This window comes from Myxine glutinosa, chromosome 2 (genome assembly GCF_964187855.1).
Source record: "Myxine glutinosa chromosome 2, kmMyxGlut1.1, whole genome shotgun sequence".
Taxonomy (NCBI): Eukaryota; Metazoa; Chordata; class Myxini; order Myxiniformes; family Myxinidae; genus Myxine; species Myxine glutinosa.
The window spans coordinates 152,469,998-152,490,993 of record NC_136262.1 but is presented as its reverse complement, the minus strand read 5'-3'; the positions used below and the strand labels follow the sequence as shown (position 1 = coordinate 152,490,993).

Here is a 20,996-nt window from a genome sequence, read left to right as displayed (position 1 = left end):
GAAATATTTTCTGTGCCATTGTTTGGAAGTTTCAGGGCTGAGGGATTCCACTGAGTTCTTACCTCCACCACCAAAGGTGGATGGAGGTTATGTTTTCACCCCTGTCTGTCTGTCCGTTTGTTTGTGAACAAGATATCTCAAAAGGTTGTGGACAGATTCGGACGAAATTTGGCAGAGATGTAGCGTATGTGACAAGGACAAAATGATGAGATTTTGCTGAAGATCCGGATTCGGATCCGGCTACTAGAATTTTTTTGTTATGTTAAGTTATGGACGGATTTGGAATAAACTTTGTGGACAGTTTGTGTTTGTGACGAGGAAGAATCGATTCAATTTGGGTGAAGATTCGAATCCAGATCGTATAATTTTTGATGTGATTCTTCACCATTGAGTGATGGAGCGAAAACCGATACATCGCACGATATCTCAAAACGTTATGGACGGATTTGGACGAAACCTGATGGACCGGTTGTGTGTGTGACGAGGACGAATCGATTTGATTTTGGTGAAGATCTGAATGTGGATTTGGATTTGACAATTATTTGATTATCAAGTGATTCTTCACCATTGAGAGATCGGGTGAAAAGCGATATAAAACATGATGTTTAAAAAAAGTTATAGACGAGTGATGACGAAACATGGGGGATGAGTTCGTTGGGTGACAAAAAAGGCGATTAGATTTTGGTTCAGGTCCGAATCCAGATCCGGCCCATCGGTGGGATACAAAACGTAACTGGCGGAGGGATGCTCTCTACTGAGTGCAGTTGTAGTTTAACCGGGTTGGCATGTCTCTTGTAAAGAGTTCACAAATTATTGCCGGTACCCTGAACAAATGATGAATTCCTGCCAGTCAACAAAACGATTGGTCAACCGATTCGTGAAAACCTTGTGCTACACCTGTTCCCACTGCCACAACTGTTCCCACAGCCAGACTCCAAAATAAGGGAGAGGTATCTGATGAAGAAGAGAAAGTGTAAGGTGGGGATACGAATGTCTATCGAGAAGTGCAAATGAGAAGCGTCATGAGGTACCTGATCTGAGGAGACGGATGTGACACACGGAATACCACTTAAACCAGACGTATCAAAATATTAATATTCGATTGCAAATATTTCATTAACAACGAAGAACGCAACAACTGCTTTGCGCAATATTATATCAGAATAATACCAGCAATACTGTCAACCAATACAAGGGACTTTGAGGAGGCCATTTCTCCCGTAATGCCTGCTCTCGATGAACACCGTATTAATTAAATTGATCAGTTCATGTACTTATCACTGAGATGGTGTTGAGGTGGTGTTGGAGTTTATGGATATGAGAAGGTGGTGGAGGAGCTGCAGAAATATCACCTGGCGATGAACAAGCATATGTTATGGGTACATCACCTGGTAACTAGTGGCCTCTCTCGGACCTGCTTCCTGACGTTGGATCCTGAAGCCAATGAGTCGTGGATAAATCCGCGACCCGACGGGTTGCGAAACAACCACGGACGCCGTCTAAGGTGATTAAAATCTGGCAGAGTCCCTGCGGCCAACTTTCACTTTACTTTCCCGGTGACGAACTAGTTACATCAGATCGGACTATGCTCTCGGCTCCCACCTTTATCTTTTTATTACATAAGGCCGAGCAAAACCGTAGGCGGGATTCCGGCTAGACTTGCGTGGTGAATCAGTGGGGTACAACCTCCCTTCTATTTATTGTTTGCTACGTCTAACCAATGAAGGAAAGAGACAATCAAGCAGGTTTGAAAACAACAAATCTCGCATGAAACAGGCACGTATTTACAAGAGAATGCAGTGTCACATGACAAACAGTCCTATCCCGAGCATTCAACGAAACCCCTTGTACAACTGGCTTTAAACAAAATACAGATAGGTTCCACGTTCATCCTGGGAAATTAGACAGAAAAGGGGACATAAAGTAAGAGGTCGGGGGCGTGTTGGCGACCCATTCCTCACCCTCATGTAAATAGGCTTGGCGCCGTCGGGCTCAACGAGGTGTCAATGCAGGAAGACGAGTGGTGCAAGCGAGAGGTGTGCTGTCGTGGAGTGTATCGTGGGTGTTTAGCGCTGACAATTATTGGAGGTCTTGTGTCGTTCAATGTTGCTCCACAACAGGTGAGCCCTGAGGTGTATGCGCTGAAAAATGTAAGGTTGTGTGGTGCGTGTGCGAAAGCCATGCAAGATGTCAGTCTTACCGGGATGAGGTCATTGCCTGTTCTGCTCGGCAGTTTGGGAAGCACCGTGTGTGGCGCCTTTTGCGTTACCAGGAAATGAGGAGCGAAAAACAGTTACCAGAATGTGAGGAGCTTTTGCGTTACCCAGACGTGAGGAGGTGGAAAGAATGGTGAGGTGATGTGATTTGAGAAGGTGTGTTTGAGAAGGGGGTTTCAAATCCGGGTGTCGGGAAATAACGGTTTGAGAATGGGTGCTTGAAAATGGCGGTCAGTTCAAGTACAGGTGTCGGTAAATACGAGTTTGGAAATGAGGTTCGAATAAAAAGAGGAAAAATGAAGGTTTGGGAAAAATACTGAAGGAAAATGAAGGTTTGGGAAAGAGGATTTAAGGAAAATGAAGGTTTGGGCATGAGGAAGAGAACAATGGGAAAGGCTCAAACCACAATCACAACGCATCTCCCTTTCCCCTGGTACGAGGACGGTAACCTGAAGAAGCAATCACTTTGGAAATATCTGAACTCCAGGCTCATCTTATGTGTTGGATGTTACTCTGCGAGGTCTTTTCCAAATCTGAAACGCATTGATTGCACATTCTCTCGTCTGTCCGCCCATCTTGCCAAAATTGTGGGGTTTTTTTGTTCTCTTTTATACACCGTTGCCCAAATTGTTTTATTTTACATGATGTTTCTGGAGGGGACATTATTATGTCAGTTGTTGAAATGAAGAATGTATGTGATACAGATTCACACATTTATTACCATTATTCACCATTATTACATACCAGCAGAAGTACCCGGCGTTGCTGGGCGGGGGAGGAGTGGGGGAGGGGAAGGGGAAGGAGGGGGGAAGGAAGGGGAGCAGTCAGAATTGGAAGCTCTTTTACAGAGTATTTATATCTTAAAGGGGAGGGGAGGAGAGGAAGGGAAGGGGTGGAGGAAGAGGATTGGGGGAAGGGGAGGGGGGGAAGGAGGGGGGAAGGGGAGTGGCTCACGTTTCTTAGTTGAGTGTGATGCCGATCAGGAAGAAGAAGAAGCCGTACTAATGAATTACTAATACTAATTACGTACTAATACTCATTCGTACACTTCCGGAATTGTTTGATTTATTTGTATTCAAATGTCTGGTAATTGTTTTGTATTTGTTGATGCGAATGTGTACTTGTATATAACTCTCATTCATTTTAAAAGGCTTCAGCACTATCGAGCGATGTTTTTAAAAAAAAATTATTTTATTTTTGTTAACTCCAAAAAAACGAACTTTATTTTTTCAATTTTTTTTTTTGCCTAAAACACTCCCAGGCACTCACTGATGAAAGTTTGATGAAAATGCGTTCAGCCATCTCTGAATAATACGCGGACACACACACACACACACAGACAACTCACGTTTATATACAGACTTGGCATTTAATATGGAATATTTTTTTTGTGGGGGTGAACATACTTTTCAAGATGACTTAGAACCAAAAGTTCATTGGAATTATGTTGAAATTATTCTAGATTTTGTTAATGTGACCTTTAAAAGAAACAAAAACCACATTTGACATTTCGAAACAAATAAATTGATCCTTGAAAGTGATGTAAACTGATATCGAACTCAATTCACGGACAGTACTGTACTGTGTTAAACTTCTGTACGTTTTCCAGAAGTATCTCTTTATTTTGCACATTAGCCAAAAAAAATTTCAACAAAAACAAAAGCGAAATTATGACTGGGATTACGGACAGTAAAATTACAGTTCAGTACTTCGTGTAACCCCCACGAGCATTCAGGAGAGCACGTACACGTCGAGGCATGCTGTTCACGAGATTTGCCAAGGTTTGGACAGGAATCGCTTGCCATGCAGTGACAATAGTCTGCTGCAATTCACGCACAGAGGTAGGCTGCTGGTCCAAGTTGTCGATTTGACGCGTTAATTCTGCCCACAAGTTCTCTATCGGATTCATATCTGGGGACATGGCAGGCCACTCCATATGCTCTACACCACGGTCAGCAAGAAAGTGTTGGATCATGCGAGCACGATGAGGCCGTGCATTGTCATCTTGGAAGACAAAGTCTCCTCGAAAGGCTGCACGAGCAAATGGAAGCAATGTTTCTTCCAGAATGACCCTGTACTTGAACTGGTTCAGGTTTCCATTCAGAACAACCAGGTCAGTTTTGCCCCCTGCATGAAAAGCAGCCCAAATGGTCACCCCACCACCTCCAGCTTGGACTCTTGGCACTATACAATCTTCGTTGTGGGCTTCATGCACTTGTCTCCGCACTCGGACACGGCCATCTTGACGAAAGACCAGAAATCTAGACTCGTCACTGAAGGTCACGTGAATTCCAGTTTCCTGGCTGCCATTGACGGTGCTCTCTGGCCCACTGCAATCGGTGCTGGCTGTGTTGTCTGGTCAGGTGTGGCTTTCTCAGGGGACGCCTGGCACGATAGCCTGCTTGAACCAGTCGTTGGTTGACTAGCCTTCTGGATACAGGCACATTTGTCAGTTGCTGCCACTCAGCCCGAAGCCGATTAGCTGACTTGGCCACGGCCATTGCAGACTAACCGGTGCAGCTGGCGATCATCTCTTTGTGGTTCTGCGTGGACGTCCTGGCCTCGGTATTGGAGTAGGGACATCCCTCTGAGCATTTCGTTTCAGGATCTTTGACACCTGACCTTGAGTGATGCCATACTGCCGAGCAATAGCACGCTGTTTCATGCCAGAATTTCGTAAAGCCACCACTCCATGACAAACAGCATTGTCAAGTTGACGGACCATCTCCAGAGGAAGCGGCAATAACTTTTGTAGACGTGCAGTAGTTGTTTTCCACTAATACAGAACGCAATAACCCATATATACCCGATTGTGAAGCCAATCGTCAAATGTACCTGTCCTTACATTTTGTCACGCCACCTGTGATATAATCTTGTTATTGACTTCTTGCTGCGAAAGACAATCGGTGACATGGTTCTTTCAGCAAAGACATCACCGAAGGGTAAAATAAACTCACCAGATTGATATACTGAGTTCAGAAAGTAAACTCAAGTTAAGAAAAAATATATATATATTCCATATTAAATGCCAAGTCTGTATATAGATTAGGAGCATTATTAACATTTATTATTATTTATTACCATTATTACATATTTATTTATTTGAATTCATTCATTTATTGATTATTCACCGGTTTAGCACATTTGAACTCGGTTTTGGATGAAGAGATCTGTTCTTTTGCAGGGAACCAAAGATTAACACGTCTTCGTCATCGAAGACGAAGAAAATGAGCTGTTGGAAGCGTCTGAAGTAAATAATTTTGTTTTCCTCCTCTTGACTTTTTAAACTTCTTTTTGACTATATCCACCACAACAAATGTACAAGAAGCTAACATTTCAATCTTTTTCAACCTAGGCAAAAGTTTACAACACATAAAAAGAACAAGTGCGGTGGTGACATTGCACATGACGTGTAAGTATGAGAAAATATCCCTTTGGAATGTCCCGACATGAAACTTGCGCGCAATGGAAATGGTATTCCTTTCAGGAAATTCAAGCTCTCCCTGTCGTATCTCCATCACATTTTGCTCTTGAAATATTTTCTGTACCATTGTTTGGAAGTTTCAGGGCTGAAGGATTCCACTGAGTTGTTTAAACTGAGCTGGCATGTCTCTTGTAAAGAGTTGACAAATTATTGCCAGTACCCTGAACAAATGATAAATTCCTGCCAGTCAACAAAACGATATTTTTTTTTTTTTTTTTTTTTTGTATACTGAATCGAAGCTCGTGAAAGAGCTAACATTTATTTCACAAACAAATCAACCAGACAAACAAGATATATAAAAAGAGGGAGCGGAAGACAAGATGGGGAGAGAAGGGGAAGCACACAAACATTACATTTGAGAGCAGGGAGATGTGTGGGAGGGAAGGGCTTGGGGGGAGGAGGCGTGGGAAGGGGGGTGCGGGGGGTGGGAGAAGCATAAAACACAAGGACACCAAGGACTTCCAGGACAGAAGTTGGTATTTCAAAAAAGTGGATTTGGGGTGAAATTAGCAGGGGTAGAAAAGATCAAGGTTTTGGATGGGGGAAGATAAGAGATGGTGGTGAACAGCTGTTTTAAAGACCTGGAGGGTGGAGTGGGATTGAAGAGAGTGAGGGAGTTTGTTCCAGAGGCGGGAGAAAAGAGGAAAGAAGGAGTGAAGGTGAGCAGAGTGTCTTGATTTTGGCAGTTTAACCATAAGAGGGTTGCAGGCAGATCTTGTGCGACCTGCAGGAATATTTGGGGGACAGAGCCCAGAGAGAGCTGGGGGGGGGGGGCAAGGCCAGAGAGGAGTCGGTAGAAGACGGAAAGACCACCAACCTGCCTGCGGTGAGTGAGTGAAAGGCCCTTGGAGTTAGCTTCATCGCGGGAGATTCCAATGATTCTGAACGCTTTGGTTTCAACAGCGTGAAGACGAGTTAGGTGTGAGGCAGGAGCACCAGCCCAGAGGGGAGAGCAGTATTCCATTGAGCTGCGGATGAAAGCCTTGTATGTGGTGAGGAGCTCAGGTGTGCGAAGGAAGGACTTCGCACGACTGAGGATGCCCAGTCGGCGACTGGCTTTGGAGGCCAGATTTGAAATGTGGTTTTCCCAGGAAAGATCATGGCAGATAGTGAGCCCCAAAAGCTTGAGTGACGGAACTTCTTGGAGAGGATTATTCAGAAAGTGGATGGGAGGGTTGTCCAGTCGGTCTTTTCGGAGAGACATCGTAAGAGTGTGAGATTTGTCAGGATTGAAGGACATGTTCCACTTGTTTGCCCAGTCTGTGATTTTGTCCAAGTCGAGGTTGATTGGTCAAGCGATTCGTGAAAATCTTGACCTACACCTGTTCCCACTGCTACAACTGTTCCCACAGCAAGACTCCAAAATAAGGGAGAGGTATCTGACGAAGAAGAGAAAGTTAAAAGTGACATGAATGTCTATCGAGAAGTGCAAATGAGAAGCATCAGGAGATACTTGATCTGAAGAGAGGGATGTGAATTATTATTATTATTATTATTATTATTATTATTATTATTATTATTATCATTTTGTATACAAGATCGAGGCTCGTGTAAGAGCCAACATTAATCACAAAGAAACATAAATGGACACATAAAACATAAAATAAAAGGAGTGGGAGACAAGATGGGGAGAGAGAGGGAAGCACACAAGTACAACAGTAGAGAACAGGGACATCGGGAGATCTGTGGGAGGGGGGGGCAGGGGAAGGGGAGGGGGTGGGAGAGGTATGAAACAAATGTACACTGGTGGTGAACAGCTGTTTTAAAGACCTGGAGGGAGGAATGGGACTGAAGAGAGTGAGGGAGTTTGTTGCAGAGGTGGGAGAAAAGAGGAATGAAAGAGTGAAGGTGAGCAGAGAGTCTTTATTTATGGCAGTTTCACCAGAGAGGGATGCTAACAGATCTTGTGCGACCTGAAGGAATATTTGTGGGGACAGAGCACAGACATCTGGGGGAGCAAGGCCGGAGAGGAGTCTGAAGAAGACAGAAAGACCACCTACTTGCCTGTCGTGAGCGAGTGAAAGGCCCTCGGAGTTGGCTTCATCGTGGGAGATTCTAATGATTCTGAAAGCTTTGGTTTCAACAGTGTGAAGCCGAGCCAGGTGTGAGGCAGGAACACCAGCCCAGAGGGGAGAGCAGTGTTCCATTGATCTACGGATGAAAGCCTTTTATGTGGGGAGGAGCTCAGGTGTGCCAAGGAAGGACTTTGCACGACGGAGGATTCCCTGTTGGCAACTGGCTTTGGAGGCCAGCTTGGAAATGTGGTTTTCCCAGGAAAGATCATGGCAGATAGTGAGACCCAAAAGCTTGAGTGACAGAACTTCTTTGAGAGGATTGTTCAGAAAGTAGATGGGAGGGTTGTCCTGATGGTCTTTTTGGAGAGACATAGTGAGAGTGTGAGATTTGTCAGGATTGAAAGACGTGTTCCACTTGTTTGACCAGTCTGTGATTTTGTCCAGGTCTGCAGAGATTGACGAGGCTGCAGACTTCCGATCTGAGGGATGAGGTATGGAGCGGCAGAGAGTGGAGTCATCAGCAAATAGAAAGAGATAATTTCCCAGAGAGTCGGAGAGGTCATTGATGAAGACCAGAAAACAGCACAGGGACCAGAACACTGCCTTTGGGAACTCCAGCCTGAACAGGAAGAGGAGATGAGAGAATTCCATTCAGGGCCACACGTTGACTGCGACCAGAAAGGAAGTTTGCAAGCCATGCGTGGAGGTTTCAATGGATACCATAGGAGGAGAGTTTGGTAAGCAGAGCGGGGTGCCAGACCGTATCGAAGGCACGTGATATGTCAAGGGAGACAGCTCTAATTTCCTGTTTGGCATTGAGGACCTCCATCCATTGTTGAGACAGCAGAAGCAGCACGTCTAGAGTAGAGTGACCTGGTCTGAATCCAAATTGATGATCAGAGATCAAGCCATTGGAGAAGAGGAAGGATTTGATATCCGAAGCAATGATGGATTCCATGACTATGCTGATAATTGAGTGCAGGCTGATTGGTCTGTAGTTGCAAGGATCTGTTTTCGCACCTTTCTTATGTCTGCCTTACCTTGACCTGGTGGTGGGGTGGCTATCTTTATCAAAAATTATCTTCCTCACTCTCCCTGCACTGCCCTCTTTCGACCCCACCCCCAGGAGTACCTGTGGCTATGGCTTCCTCTCTGCTCCCACCTTTTGTTCATATGTGTTCTGTACCGTCCTCCAAACAGTGATGACTCCATTTACATTTCGCTGTCGGACAACATGGACCAACTTCTATCAACTCATCCAAACTCTCTCTTTCTCATATGTGGCGACGTAAACTGTCATCATGCCAGCTGGCTGGGTGTGGGTTCATCTCTCACCAGCCATGGCACCTCAGCAAAGGACTTCTGCGACTCATTTGGACTGACACAATCTGTCAATTTCCCGACCCGGATCTCAGTCAATGGAGTATCTTCTCTTCTGGACTTGGTTATGACTAACTTCCCTGCAAATGTCTGCTGCTCTTCTTCTGCTCCAATCGGTTCTTCTGATTATGTGCTTGTTAAAGTGGACATCTCTCTGGCCATTCTCAGAGAGCCCCCTCAGCACCGATGAGTCTGGCATTTCACTCAGGCCGACTGGCACGGTCTGCAAGCAGCCATCAATCATCTGGACTGGTCTCCCATCTCTACTGCCTCTGACATCAATTCTTCCTGGGAATTCTTCCAAAGCAAACTGCTCTCTCTCATGCACAGATTTATCACATCTCGTCTTCAGTTGTCTTACCCTTCCTCCCGTCCATGGTACACTGGAAGTTGTGGTGAGGCAGTTGCCCTGAAACAACTTGCCTTTGCCTCTTGGAAGGCAAATCCAACTGAAGGCAATGTCAGTTCCTTCCACGAAGCTCGAAACAAGTGTGTGTCTAACCTCAGGAGTGCCAGGAAGCACTATCTCTCCACTCTCAAGATTGAACTCTCAAACCTGTCTCCTTCCTCCAAATCCTGGTGGCGTCTGGTCAAATCCGTTTCTGGTGTTTGTTCCCAGACCTCAAATGGCTACACAGTTGACTCCGCACGTGACAAAGCCGAATGCCTCTCTCCGTTCCCACCTTTCCCAGTCGAACCCAAATGCTCCTGGACTCTGTGTCCTTCTCTCCTGACAATGTGGAGAAGTTTTTATCAAACCTCGACTCTGATTCTGCAACTGGACCAGACGGCATCAGCCCACGGGTCCTAAAATCCTGCTCTGCCACTCTATCTCACCCTCTCTCTCTGTTCTTTTCACCCTCTCTTTTGCTCAAGGTCATCTGCCAGCATCTTGGAAATCAGCAAACATTACCGCTTTCCACAAAAAGGTGCAAAAACAGATCCTTGCAACTACAGACCGATCAGCCTGCTTCCAATTATCAGCAAAGTCATGGAATCCATCATTACTTCGGATATCAAATCCTTCCTCTTCTGCAATGGCTTGATCTCCGATCATCAATTTGGATTCAGACCAGGTCATTCTACTCTGGACATGTTGCTTCTGCTGTCTCAACAATGGATGGAGGTCCTCAATGCCAAACAGGAAATCAGAGCTGTCTCACTTGACATATCATGTGCCTTCGATACGGTCTGGCGCCCAGCTCTGCTCACCAAACTCTCCTCCTATGGTATCCATGGAAGTCTCCACTCATGGCTTGCTGACTTCCTCTCTGGTCGTAGGCAACGTGTGGCCCTGAATGGATTTCTCTCATCTCCCCTTCCTGTTCTGGCTGGAGTTCCCCAAGGTAGTGTTTTGGCCCCTGTGCTATTTCTGGTCTTCATCAATGATCTCTCCGACTCTCTGGAAAATCCTCTCTATCTCTCTGCTGATGACTCCACTATCTGCCGCTCATTCCTCATCCCTCAGATCGGCAGTCTGCAGCCTCCTCACTGTCTGCAGACCTGGACAAAATCACAGACTGGTCAAAAAGTGGAACATGTCTTTCAATCCTGACAAATCTCACACTCTTACAATGTCTCTCCGAAAGGACCGACTGGAAAACCCTCCCATCTACTTTCTCAACAATCCTGTCCAAGAAGTTCTGTCGCTCAAGCTTTTGGGTCTCACTATCTGCCATGATCTTTCTTGGGAAAACCACATTTCCAAGCTGGCCTCCAAAGCCATTCGCCGACTGGGCATCCTCCGTCGTGCGAAGTCCTTCCTTGGCACACCTGAGCTCCTCGCCACATACAAGGCTTTCATCCGCAGCTCAATGGAATACTGTTCTTCCCTCTGGGCTGGTGCTCCTGTCTCACACCTAGCTCGGCTTCATGCTGTTGAGGCCAAAGCTTTCAGAATCATTGGAATCTCCTGCGATGAAGTTAACTCCGAGGGCCTTTCGCTCACTCACCGCAGGCAGGTTGGTGGTCTTTCTGTCTTCTACCGACTCCTCTCCGGCCTTGCTCCCCCAGCTCTCTCTGTGCTCTGTCCCCCCAATATTCCTTCAGGTCGCACAAGATCTGCCTGCAACACTCTTATGGTTAAACTGCCAAAATAGAGGCTCTCTGCTCACCTTCACTCTTTCATTCCCCTTTCCTCCCGCCTCTGGAACAAACTCCCCCACTCCCTTCAATCCCACTCCTCCCTCCAGGTCTTTAAAACAGCTGTTCACCACCATCTCTTATCTTCCCCCATCCAAAACCTTGATCTTTTCTACTCCCGCTAATTCGCCCCAGATTCCTTGCAGTGTTCATATGTTTTATACCTCTCCCACCTCCCCCCAAGTCCTCCCGATGTCCCTGCTCTCAAATGTTTTGTATGTGTCCTTCCCCCTCTCTCCTCACCTTGTCTGCCGCTCCCCTTGTTTTTTGTGTTTTGTGTGTCGGTTTGACTCTTTGTGTGATTAATGTTAGCTCTTTCACGAGCCTCGATCTTGTATACAAAAAAAAAAAAAAAGTGAAGCGGTGATGTTGGCTGATTTCCAAGCTGATGCTGGCAAATGACCTTGAGCAAAAGAGAGGGTGAAGAGAACAGAGAGAGGGTGTGAAAGAGTGGCAGATCAGGATTTTAAGTCCCGCAGGCTGATGCCGTCTCGTCCAGTTGCAGAATCAGAGTCTCGGTTTGACAGAAACTTTTCCACCTTGTCAGGAGAGAACGACTGGGTAAGGTGGGTACAGAGAGAGATGGGTTTGGGACAATATTTTGAGGTAAACACAGAGTTGAGGCATTCAGCTTTTTATTGATACACGTGACACACTGAATACCACTTAAACTAGATGTATCAAAATATTAATCTTCGTTTGCAAATATTTGAACCATAACAAAGGACGCACCAAGTGCTTTGTACAATATTATATTCGAAAGATACCACCAATACTGTCAACCAATACAAGGAACTTTGAGGAAGCCATTTCTCCCATAATGCTTTCTCTCAATTAACGCCACATGAATTGAATTAATCAGTTCATGTACTTATCTTTGAGAAGGTGTTGGGTGTTGAGGTGGTGTGAGTAGTAGGAAAATGTTGGTTTTGGGACAATCACCAAAATAGCTCACTCGCTGCACTCATTTTACCATTTTGGCGCTTATCTCAAAACCAACATTTTCCTACGACAAGCGCCCCCTCTCCTTTCCCCTCCCCACCCTGCCGCTCACCCCTTACACCCAAATTTAATTTTTTCCCGTATCACACTGTCTAAATTTCGAATTGAAAAACTATTTGGCCAAAACCCCATATCCCTCAAATAATTTGTCTATTTCTCCCTTCCCCATCGAAGCCATCAACAAAGGTTAACTTCTCAATGGACCCCCATATTTCCTTTAAACTCACACAGAGAGCCAACAAATGTTTGTTTGTTCTATTTTAGGGAATAACTGAATTTTCTTTTTGAACTCATCACCATCGAGTATATTGACAATTAGTATTGTTATGTTTGTGGGGTTAAGGATGAATCTCATCGGAAAGGTAGGAATGTATTAATTAACATGGACCTTGTGACGCGAAGATGCAGAACTTCAATGTACATAAGCAGGGTAAATGTTCAGGTTAAGAGTGTTTACGTGTCACCACACAGACGGTGGTGTTTTATGTTCGTCAGAAAGGGCACAACATTAATAATTCCCAGTATGTATTGCATCCTGCGATTTTTACCTCCGCTGCCAAAGGTGGATGGAGGTTATGTTTTTACCCCTGTCTGTTTGTCTTTCCGTTTATCTGTGAACAAAATATCTCAAAAAGTTGTGGACGGATTCAGACGAAATTTAGCAGAGATGTAGCATACAGTGCAACCAGAAAGTATTCAGACCCCTTCACGTTTTTCACATTTTGTTATGTTGCAGCCTTATGCTGAAATTGTTAAAATTCATTTTTACCCTCATCAATCTACACTCGATACCCCATAATGACAAATAGAAAACAGGATTTTATAAAGTTTTGCAAATTTATTAAAAAGAAAAAACTGAAATATCACATTGACATAAGTATTCATACCCTTTGCTGACACTTGAAATTTAGCTCAGGTGCCTCCCATTTCTCTTGATCATCTTTGAGATGTTTCTACACCTTGATTGGAGTCCACCTGTGGTAAATTTAATTGATTGGACATGATTTGGAAAGGCACACACCTGTCTATATAAGGTCTCACAGCTGACAATGCATATCAGAGCAAAAACCAAGCCATGAGGTCGAAGTAACTGCCTGCAGAGCTCAGAGACAGGATTGTGTCGAGGCACAGATCTGCGGAAGCCTACAAAAAAAAATTCTGCTGCATTGAACGTTCCCAGGAGCACAGCGGCCTCCATAATTCTTAATTGGAAGAAGTTTGGAACAACCAGGACTCTTTCTAGAGCTGGCCGCCCGGCCAAACTGAGCAGTCGGGGGAGAAGGGCCTTGGTAACAGAGGTGATCAAGAACCCGAAGGTCACTCTTGCTGAGCTCCAGAGATCCTGTGTGGAGATGGGAGAAACTTCCAGAAGGACAACCATCACTGCAACACTCCACCGATCTGGGCTTTATGGCAGAGTGGCTAGGCGGAAGCCAAACAGTTCAATCTTGATTTCATCAGACCACAGAATCATGTTTCTCGCAGTCTGAGAGTCCTTTAGGTGCTCTTTTGCAAACTCCAAGTGGGCTTTCATGTGTCTTTCACTGAGGAGAGGCTTCCCTCTGGCCACTCTGCCATTAAGCCCAGATCGGTGGAGTGTTGAAGTGATGGTTGTCCTTCTGGAAGTTTCTCCCATCTCTACACAGGATCTCTGGAGCTCAGCCAGAGTGACCATCGGGTTCTTGGTCACCTCCCTTACCAAGGCCCTTCTCCCCCGATTGCTCAGTTTGGCCGGACGGCCAGCTCTAGAAAGAGTCCTGGTTGTTCCAAACTTCTTCTATTTAAGAATTGTGGAGGCCACTGTGCTCTTGGGAACCTTCAATGCAGCAGAATTTTTTTTTGTAGGTTTCCTCAGATCTGTGCCTCGACACAATCCTGTCTCTGAGCTCTGCAGGCAGTTCCTTCCACCTCATGGCTTGGTTTTTGCTCTGACATGCATTGTCAGCTGTGAGACCTTATATAGACAGGTGTGTGCCTTTCCAAATCATGTCCAATCAATTAAATTTACCACAGGTGGACTCCAATCGAGGTGAAGAAACATCTCAAAGATGATCAAGAGAAATGGGAGGCACCTGAGCTAAATTTCAAGTGTCAAAGCAAAGGGTCTGAATACTTATGTAAATGTGATATTTCAGTTTTTTCTTTTTAATAAATTTGCAAAACTTTCTAAAATCCTGTTATCTCTTTGTCATTATGGGGTATTGAGTGCAGATTGATGAGGGAAAAAATGAATTTAAACGATTTCAGCATAAGGCTGCAACATAACAAAATGTGAAAAAAGTGAAGGGGTCTGAATACTTTCTGAATGTACTGTATGTGACAAGGACGAAATGTTAGATTTTGGTTAAGATCAGGATTCGGATCCGGCTACTCGAATTTTTAAAGTGATTCTTCACCACTGCATTGGGAGATCGGGCCAAAAAGAATATATAGCAGGATATCTCAAAAAGTTATGGATGGATTTGGACGAAACTTGTTGGACAGGTTGTGTGTGCGATCAGGAAGAATCAATTCAATTTTGGTGAAGATCCCGATCCGGCTCGTATTATGTTTAAGTGATTCATCACCATTGAGTGATATGGCCAACCAGGCGGAGGTTTGCTCTCTTCTGAGTGCCGTTGTCGTTCCCTTCGTTTTTATTTCATCAAAAAGGGCCGCCATTACAACAACCATAATAGCCGACAGTATACCGGACATTCCGATCGGCAAGGGAACCCCACCCAGCCAAACATTCCCGATTCCCGAAGGATGGCTGGACTCCACCCACCTCTCTGACTCGAGACGGAGAAACCACGCCCCGAGATTCGTGACTGGTTGAGGAGCCATGGGATGATGTAATGGGATGTCAGGATTGGTCAGGGAGTGACGTCAGCAAGGGGAAAAGGAGGATGCGTATGCGTCCCTTCCTGTTCCTGTCGCTGTCTCTCGAACTGGTGCTGCGGTCGCGTTGGTCGTGGATCGTGGAGGAGGAGGAAGAAGAAGCAGTTTATAGTTCTCTGATGCTCGCTTTGTGGTCGACGGTCGCTCTCCTCGTGTGCGCTAAAAAGAGAGCATTCGTGGCTTTGTGGAGCCTTTGCCAAGTTGATGGAGCGGGGGAACGTTGGCCGCCTGCTGCACTGCTCGGTGCGCTGCGCCATCGACCAGCGCCATTGTTCGGGCGTTTTGACGTGTGGTCGTCTCAGCGACCGATCCCAACGAAGTACTCGTCGACACCGGAGCTCAGTGCCACGTCGAAGGGTGCATTTTATTTTTATTTTCTTCAATCATCCCGTTGTCTGTTTCGTGTATCTTAATAGTGCAGACATCTCAAATTAGGAATAATAGGTTATTTTTAACCTCAACATTAATTTTGCCTTTTTTTTTATTTTTATTTTTATACAATATGGAGGCTCTTGAAAGAGCTAAAACGTTTATAAACGTTTCCTGTTTATTTTAATAAATTCATTATTGTTGCATTTCACTTTTGTGTCGTATTCGTTTCCTCCTTTGTGGGTCGAGGAATAAAATCCCGTGGAGACCGTCTGACTAGATTAGGCCTTTAACGTTTCCCGCGCGCGCCAACGATAATCCCGCCAAGTTTCGAAATACACCTCGGAGTTAACTGGTCGGCTGGTTTGGTCCGGTCCAAGGCCAAGGTCAAGACTGCTCTGGTCCGGTCCAAGGCCAAGGTCAAGACTGCTCTGGTCCAAGGCCAAGGTCAAGACTGCTCTGGTCCAAGGCCAAGGTCAAGACTGCTCTGGTCCAAGGCCAAGGTCAAGACTGCTCTGGTCCAAGGCCAAGGTCAAGACTGCTCTGGTCCAAGGCCAAGGTCAAGACTGCTCTGGTCCAAGGCTGGCCACGGACGTGACAGTATGTTTGAACTTGGTTCTTGGTTTAAGTATCTTTGTTAGGCAGAGATGAAATGATAAACCTCTCTTGTTGCTCTTGTCTGAGAACCCCCTGAGTTGTACGTTTTCCATTTTTATACCAAGGATGTGATTTTCTCCATTCTGTGGTTTGGTTATTGCTGGTTATACCATTTGTATGCCACTACAAAAGGTGGGGGGAGCCCGTTAACCCCCCCCCCCCACCCCCATTTCCTTTTTAAACTAATTCATATTTATATCTTAACACTCATACTTATCTTTTAAATATCTTAACTCATGTTTATCTCAACACTTATACTTATCTTAACACTTATACTTATCTTAACACTTATAACCATTAGGGAGGCTGTCAATTCCATTGTCTAAAATAAACCTCTCATCAAAAGCCCCCAATACCTTCTTATTTACCTCCTCTGAAAATAATTGATGTTTATAACTTCTTATTGTATTCATTTTTCTGTACTCTTCTTTCTCAAAGGTTAAACATTTGTAATAATGTTCAAAGTTTATTGTTTCTTTGATTACATTTTTCTTTTCCCCCTTTAACTTTTTATCACTATTTTTGGTTCACGAGTTGTCAAACAGAGTGACCACTATATTCGTCATGGGTGTGTGTCTGTGTGTCTGTCTGTCCGCAGCATAACTACCCGATGATATCATCCGATCTTGATGAAATTTGGGTGGGAGGTCGATATCATGATCTAGTTGTGTCATGCCGAGAGTGGGCGTATTGCGCCATTGTGGGCGGAGCCATGCCCGAAAAAGATGTCTTTTTCGGGGGTAACCGATTTCAAGCTACATCTTCTCCGAGGGAGTTGGTGGAATCTGACAGGGGTTTCGATATTTGGTTAGGCCAATGTCACGTGTCTAGCCCCACGGAGCTCGATTTTTCATTTTCGCCCCAAGGTCAAGGTCACAAGGTCACAAAATTTAGAAAAGTCGATTTTTGATGGTTTTATTACATTCTTCGCTTCCTGATAGGGTGAAATGTCATACATGTTTTTATATTATCACATACATCATGAAATACAAGTTTTCCAACAAATTTCAGAATCTTCGACCTTTGACCTTTGAAGGTCACAAAGGTCAAATTTTCAAAGTTGTCAGAATCGAACCCAATTTTTGGTATTGTGTAGCTAACTAACGTCATAACTGATTATACATTATATTCTATCATTTCAAGGTCAGGAACCTTCGTTTTGACATTTCCAGGCCAAAACCCGACACAATTACGTACAGCTGGCTCTTAAAGGCCTGCGCATGCAGCGCATTGCGGCCCTTTGTAAATAGGCATGTACACCGCAATCCAGGGGCCGACACCTGCCACGTGGGCCCCCGACCCCCCCAGTCCGGGCCTGTTTCGCTTATAGTCCGTCCTTTGTCATTGAATACCGCTCGCTCGTGAACCATCGTCGTCTCCTGACTTGTCAATATTATTATCAATATATTTATAAGCATAAGCCTTTGCTCTCAATCCTACAAATTCACTCATTATCTTTCCACCCAATTCATCTTTAAACTTTCCAATAACCTTTTTATTCTTTGTCGAGAATAGTTTGTTATCTGATTTATAATTGCTTGTATCATAATATCAACATCCTGAGACATATCCTCATAAATATCTTCCGTATTGATTTTCAAAATAAAACTCTGTATCCATAAAAGTAGATTAATATCATCCACATATCTCCTCTTTAAGTTGTTGTAAAAGTAGTGATACATTAACAACTTTGACAAGTCAATAATTGATGTTCCCATATAAATAGGTTTATCCATTTCAATGCTCTCTTTATTCAAATGAAAAGCACAATAAGTTCTCTGAAAACACCTCCAACCTTTGAAAACTTGGTTTATTAATTAATTTAGATGCCTGTTTCCGGTATGTAACAAGTCTTATGTTTTGTCCATTCCTAACATTTTCCATAGTTTTTCCAAATACAGCATTATTGATTAATTTGTAAAAGTCCTTCTCAAAATATGTTTTTGCTTCCGTTCTCCTTTTTGTATTAACATCAATATAGGTCTTTTAACAATGACTTTATTTACATTCTAAAATTCTATTAACTTTCTTTACTCTAAACCCAGCAGATAAATATTGTCTTAAATTCCTTTTTTTATTATTATTTTTTATTCAAGATCGAGGCTCGTGAAAGAGCTAACAATCACACAAAAAGTCAAACTGACACATAAAACATATAATAAGGGGAGCGGCAGACAAGATGGGGAGAGAGGGGGAAGGACACAAACACAACATTTGAGAGCAGGGACATTGAGAGATCTGTGGGAAGGAGAGTGCTGTGGGAGAGGTATTAACCATATGGACACTGCAAGGACTTCTAGGAAAGAAGTTGGAATTTCAAAAAAAGTAGATCTGGGGTGAATTAGCGGGGGCAGAAAAGATCAAGGTTTTGGATGGGGGAAGATAAGAGATGGTGGTGAACAGCTGTTTTGAAGACCTGGAGGGAGGAGTGGGATTGAAGGGAGTGGGGGAGTTTGTTCCAGAGGCAAGAGAAAAGAGGAATGAAAGAGTGAAGGTTAGTAGAGATATCAGGTATGAAGATACTTGGTAGGGTAGCACAGTGTAGTGGTGGTGTTTTCTGTCTGAATGTAGAAAACACAAAGAACCGATGCAGCTGATTTTCTCCTGCCTGACGGCATTTTTATTCTGCTATTGTTTCTTATTTGTGACATTTATTTAACGACAGCTTTACAAAATCTGTTTTCTGCAGGAATGCGGAGCATAAAGTGTCGAATGGTTCTGTTGATGAAGAGCTGCTTCCTGGTGAGTTTTGAGAATTTATCTTTTCACAAAATATACACTTATTTACAAGTCCAAGAAGAGAGACCTGAAAATGTTTTGTTGTTGTTTTCTTTATTTTCCAATTTGCCGGTGGTGGCTGCTTGTTCCTCACGACAGTGACGCAAACAACTTCCTCTCATCACAGCAATCTTTCCCGTGAATGCTCCAAACTTTTTGTTTTGATTCTCCAGTCATGCCATGGCAGTGTTTTAGCAGCTTCACTCCGTCACAGGTGTAACTATCGTTCAGAGGGACCCAATGTGTAATATTTGGCCACGCTGAGAATCACCTCAACCAATACAAAACAATACTGATTGGAAATGTTGATGGAAGAGGAGGAAGGCAAGGATTAAAATGGACAGACAAGATGATGGAATAGATGAGGAAGTTAAAGATCGAGCTGCTGGATAGACATTTGAATGGTGTTCCTGAAGAAGCAACCTCTGAATCGTAGACGGTACCAGATGATGGTGAGAGTGCAAATCAATTTCAATGAAAATGTAAAACGACGTGATCATTGAGGTGGAGGAAACGCTGAAAGGAAGCAAGTGATTGGTTTGGGTTGGGAAGGGTTAATGCGGTTCATATAGATCATGGTCATGAGGATGGATGACGTGAGATGGTGCTTAAACTGGGTATCCCGTGTGCCGGCATGAGGTGGTGAGCGTTAAAGATCACATGGTGACCTTCACCAAGAGTAGTGGAGCTATCACTGGCACTCTGGACAAATTCCAAATTCCTGCCTTTATCCACGACGATGATGTCAGGCCTAGCCAAACAGTTGCTCAAGGACTTGGGCCAATTCTGCATGTTCTGAGCCCTTGATCTCTTACTAGGGGATATGGTATGTGAACACCTGGCTGGCAAAGAAGAAGACGAAGACTAATTTATGAAATTGATGTCTTATTTCCACAATGCACACACACCTGAACTTCGTGATATTCTGTCCATTGATCTTTTTCTGTCACAATATCTGTTTCATGTCCATTTTGCTTCTTCTTTCCAGGATCTTCTCTCCGTCACGGTGAAGACGATGAGAGCACTTCCAGTGATGGTCGTTATTGCAGACCTGATTTTGAAGAGTACGAGCTGCCGGAGGTGGTGGTAAGCAAGACATTAGATTTACTTTTTGTGCCTCCGTTATCGAAGTCGCGGGAGGCATTATGGTTTCAGGTTGTCCGTCCGTCCGTCCGTGATAGGCTTTCATTACTGCGATAACTTGAGAACTGCTGAAGGGATCTTAGTCAAACTTGGTGCAGGTATGTATAATGATGTAAAGATTAACTGATTAGATTTTGGGGTCACGGGGTGAAAGGTCAGAGGTCATGTTTGGTAAAAATCCTGTTACCGCAATAACTTGTGAACCAGTGATGTCATTCTGCCCAAAGTTTATGCAACAATGTATTATGATGCAAAGATGAAATTATTTGATTTTGGCGTCAAGAGGTCAAAGGTTAAAGTCTGGGATAGGTCTATAACTTGAGAATGACTGAAGCTATCTAATTCAAACTTGGCACAGGTATGTATAATGATGTAAAGATTAACTGTTTAATTTCAGGATCAAGACGTCAAAGGTCACAGGTCATGTTAAGTAAAAATTATGTTGCTGCGCCAACTCGTGAACCAGTAACGGGATTTTGAACAAACACTGGTATTCGTGTTTATGATACAAACATGAACTGATTGGCTTGTGGCATCAACAGATCAAAGTTCAGAGGTCATGTCAGGTAAAAATATGATAACTTGAGAACAGCTGATGGGATTTAAATCAAACTTGGTACAGGTATTACAATGATGTAAACGTGAACTGATTACATTTTTGGATGAAGAGGTCAGAGGTCACATTAAGGAAAACATCTGTTGCTGTTCTAACTTGTGAACCGTCGATGGGATTTTGCCCAAACTTGGTATAAGTATATATTATGATGCAAAGATGAACTGATTATTATTATTATTATTTTGTTTTTGTATCCAAGATCAAGGCTCGTGTAAGAGCTAACATCAATCACAAAAAAACAAACAAAAAAACCGGACACAAAACATACAATAAAGGGAGCGGGAGACACGATGAGGAGGGAGAGGGAAGCGCAC

At 44.0% G+C, this 20,996-nt stretch overlaps 1 protein-coding gene across 1 annotated transcript in view; it reads left to right on the top strand.

The window, feature by feature from the left end:
- The window catches only part of LOC144890806 (disabled homolog 2-interacting protein-like), a gene marked incomplete at its 3' end in the record, with an annotated part of 64,824 nt that overhangs the window by 16,956 nt on the left and 26,872 nt on the right, over positions 1-20,996 (top strand). Inside the window, exons 2-3 of the mRNA XM_078772646.1 lie at positions 18,835-18,887; positions 19,912-20,009. Coding sequence (XP_078628772.1) covers positions 18,835-18,887; positions 19,912-20,009 — 151 coding nt within the window. The remainder of the gene's footprint in view (positions 1-18,834; positions 18,888-19,911; positions 20,010-20,996) is intronic.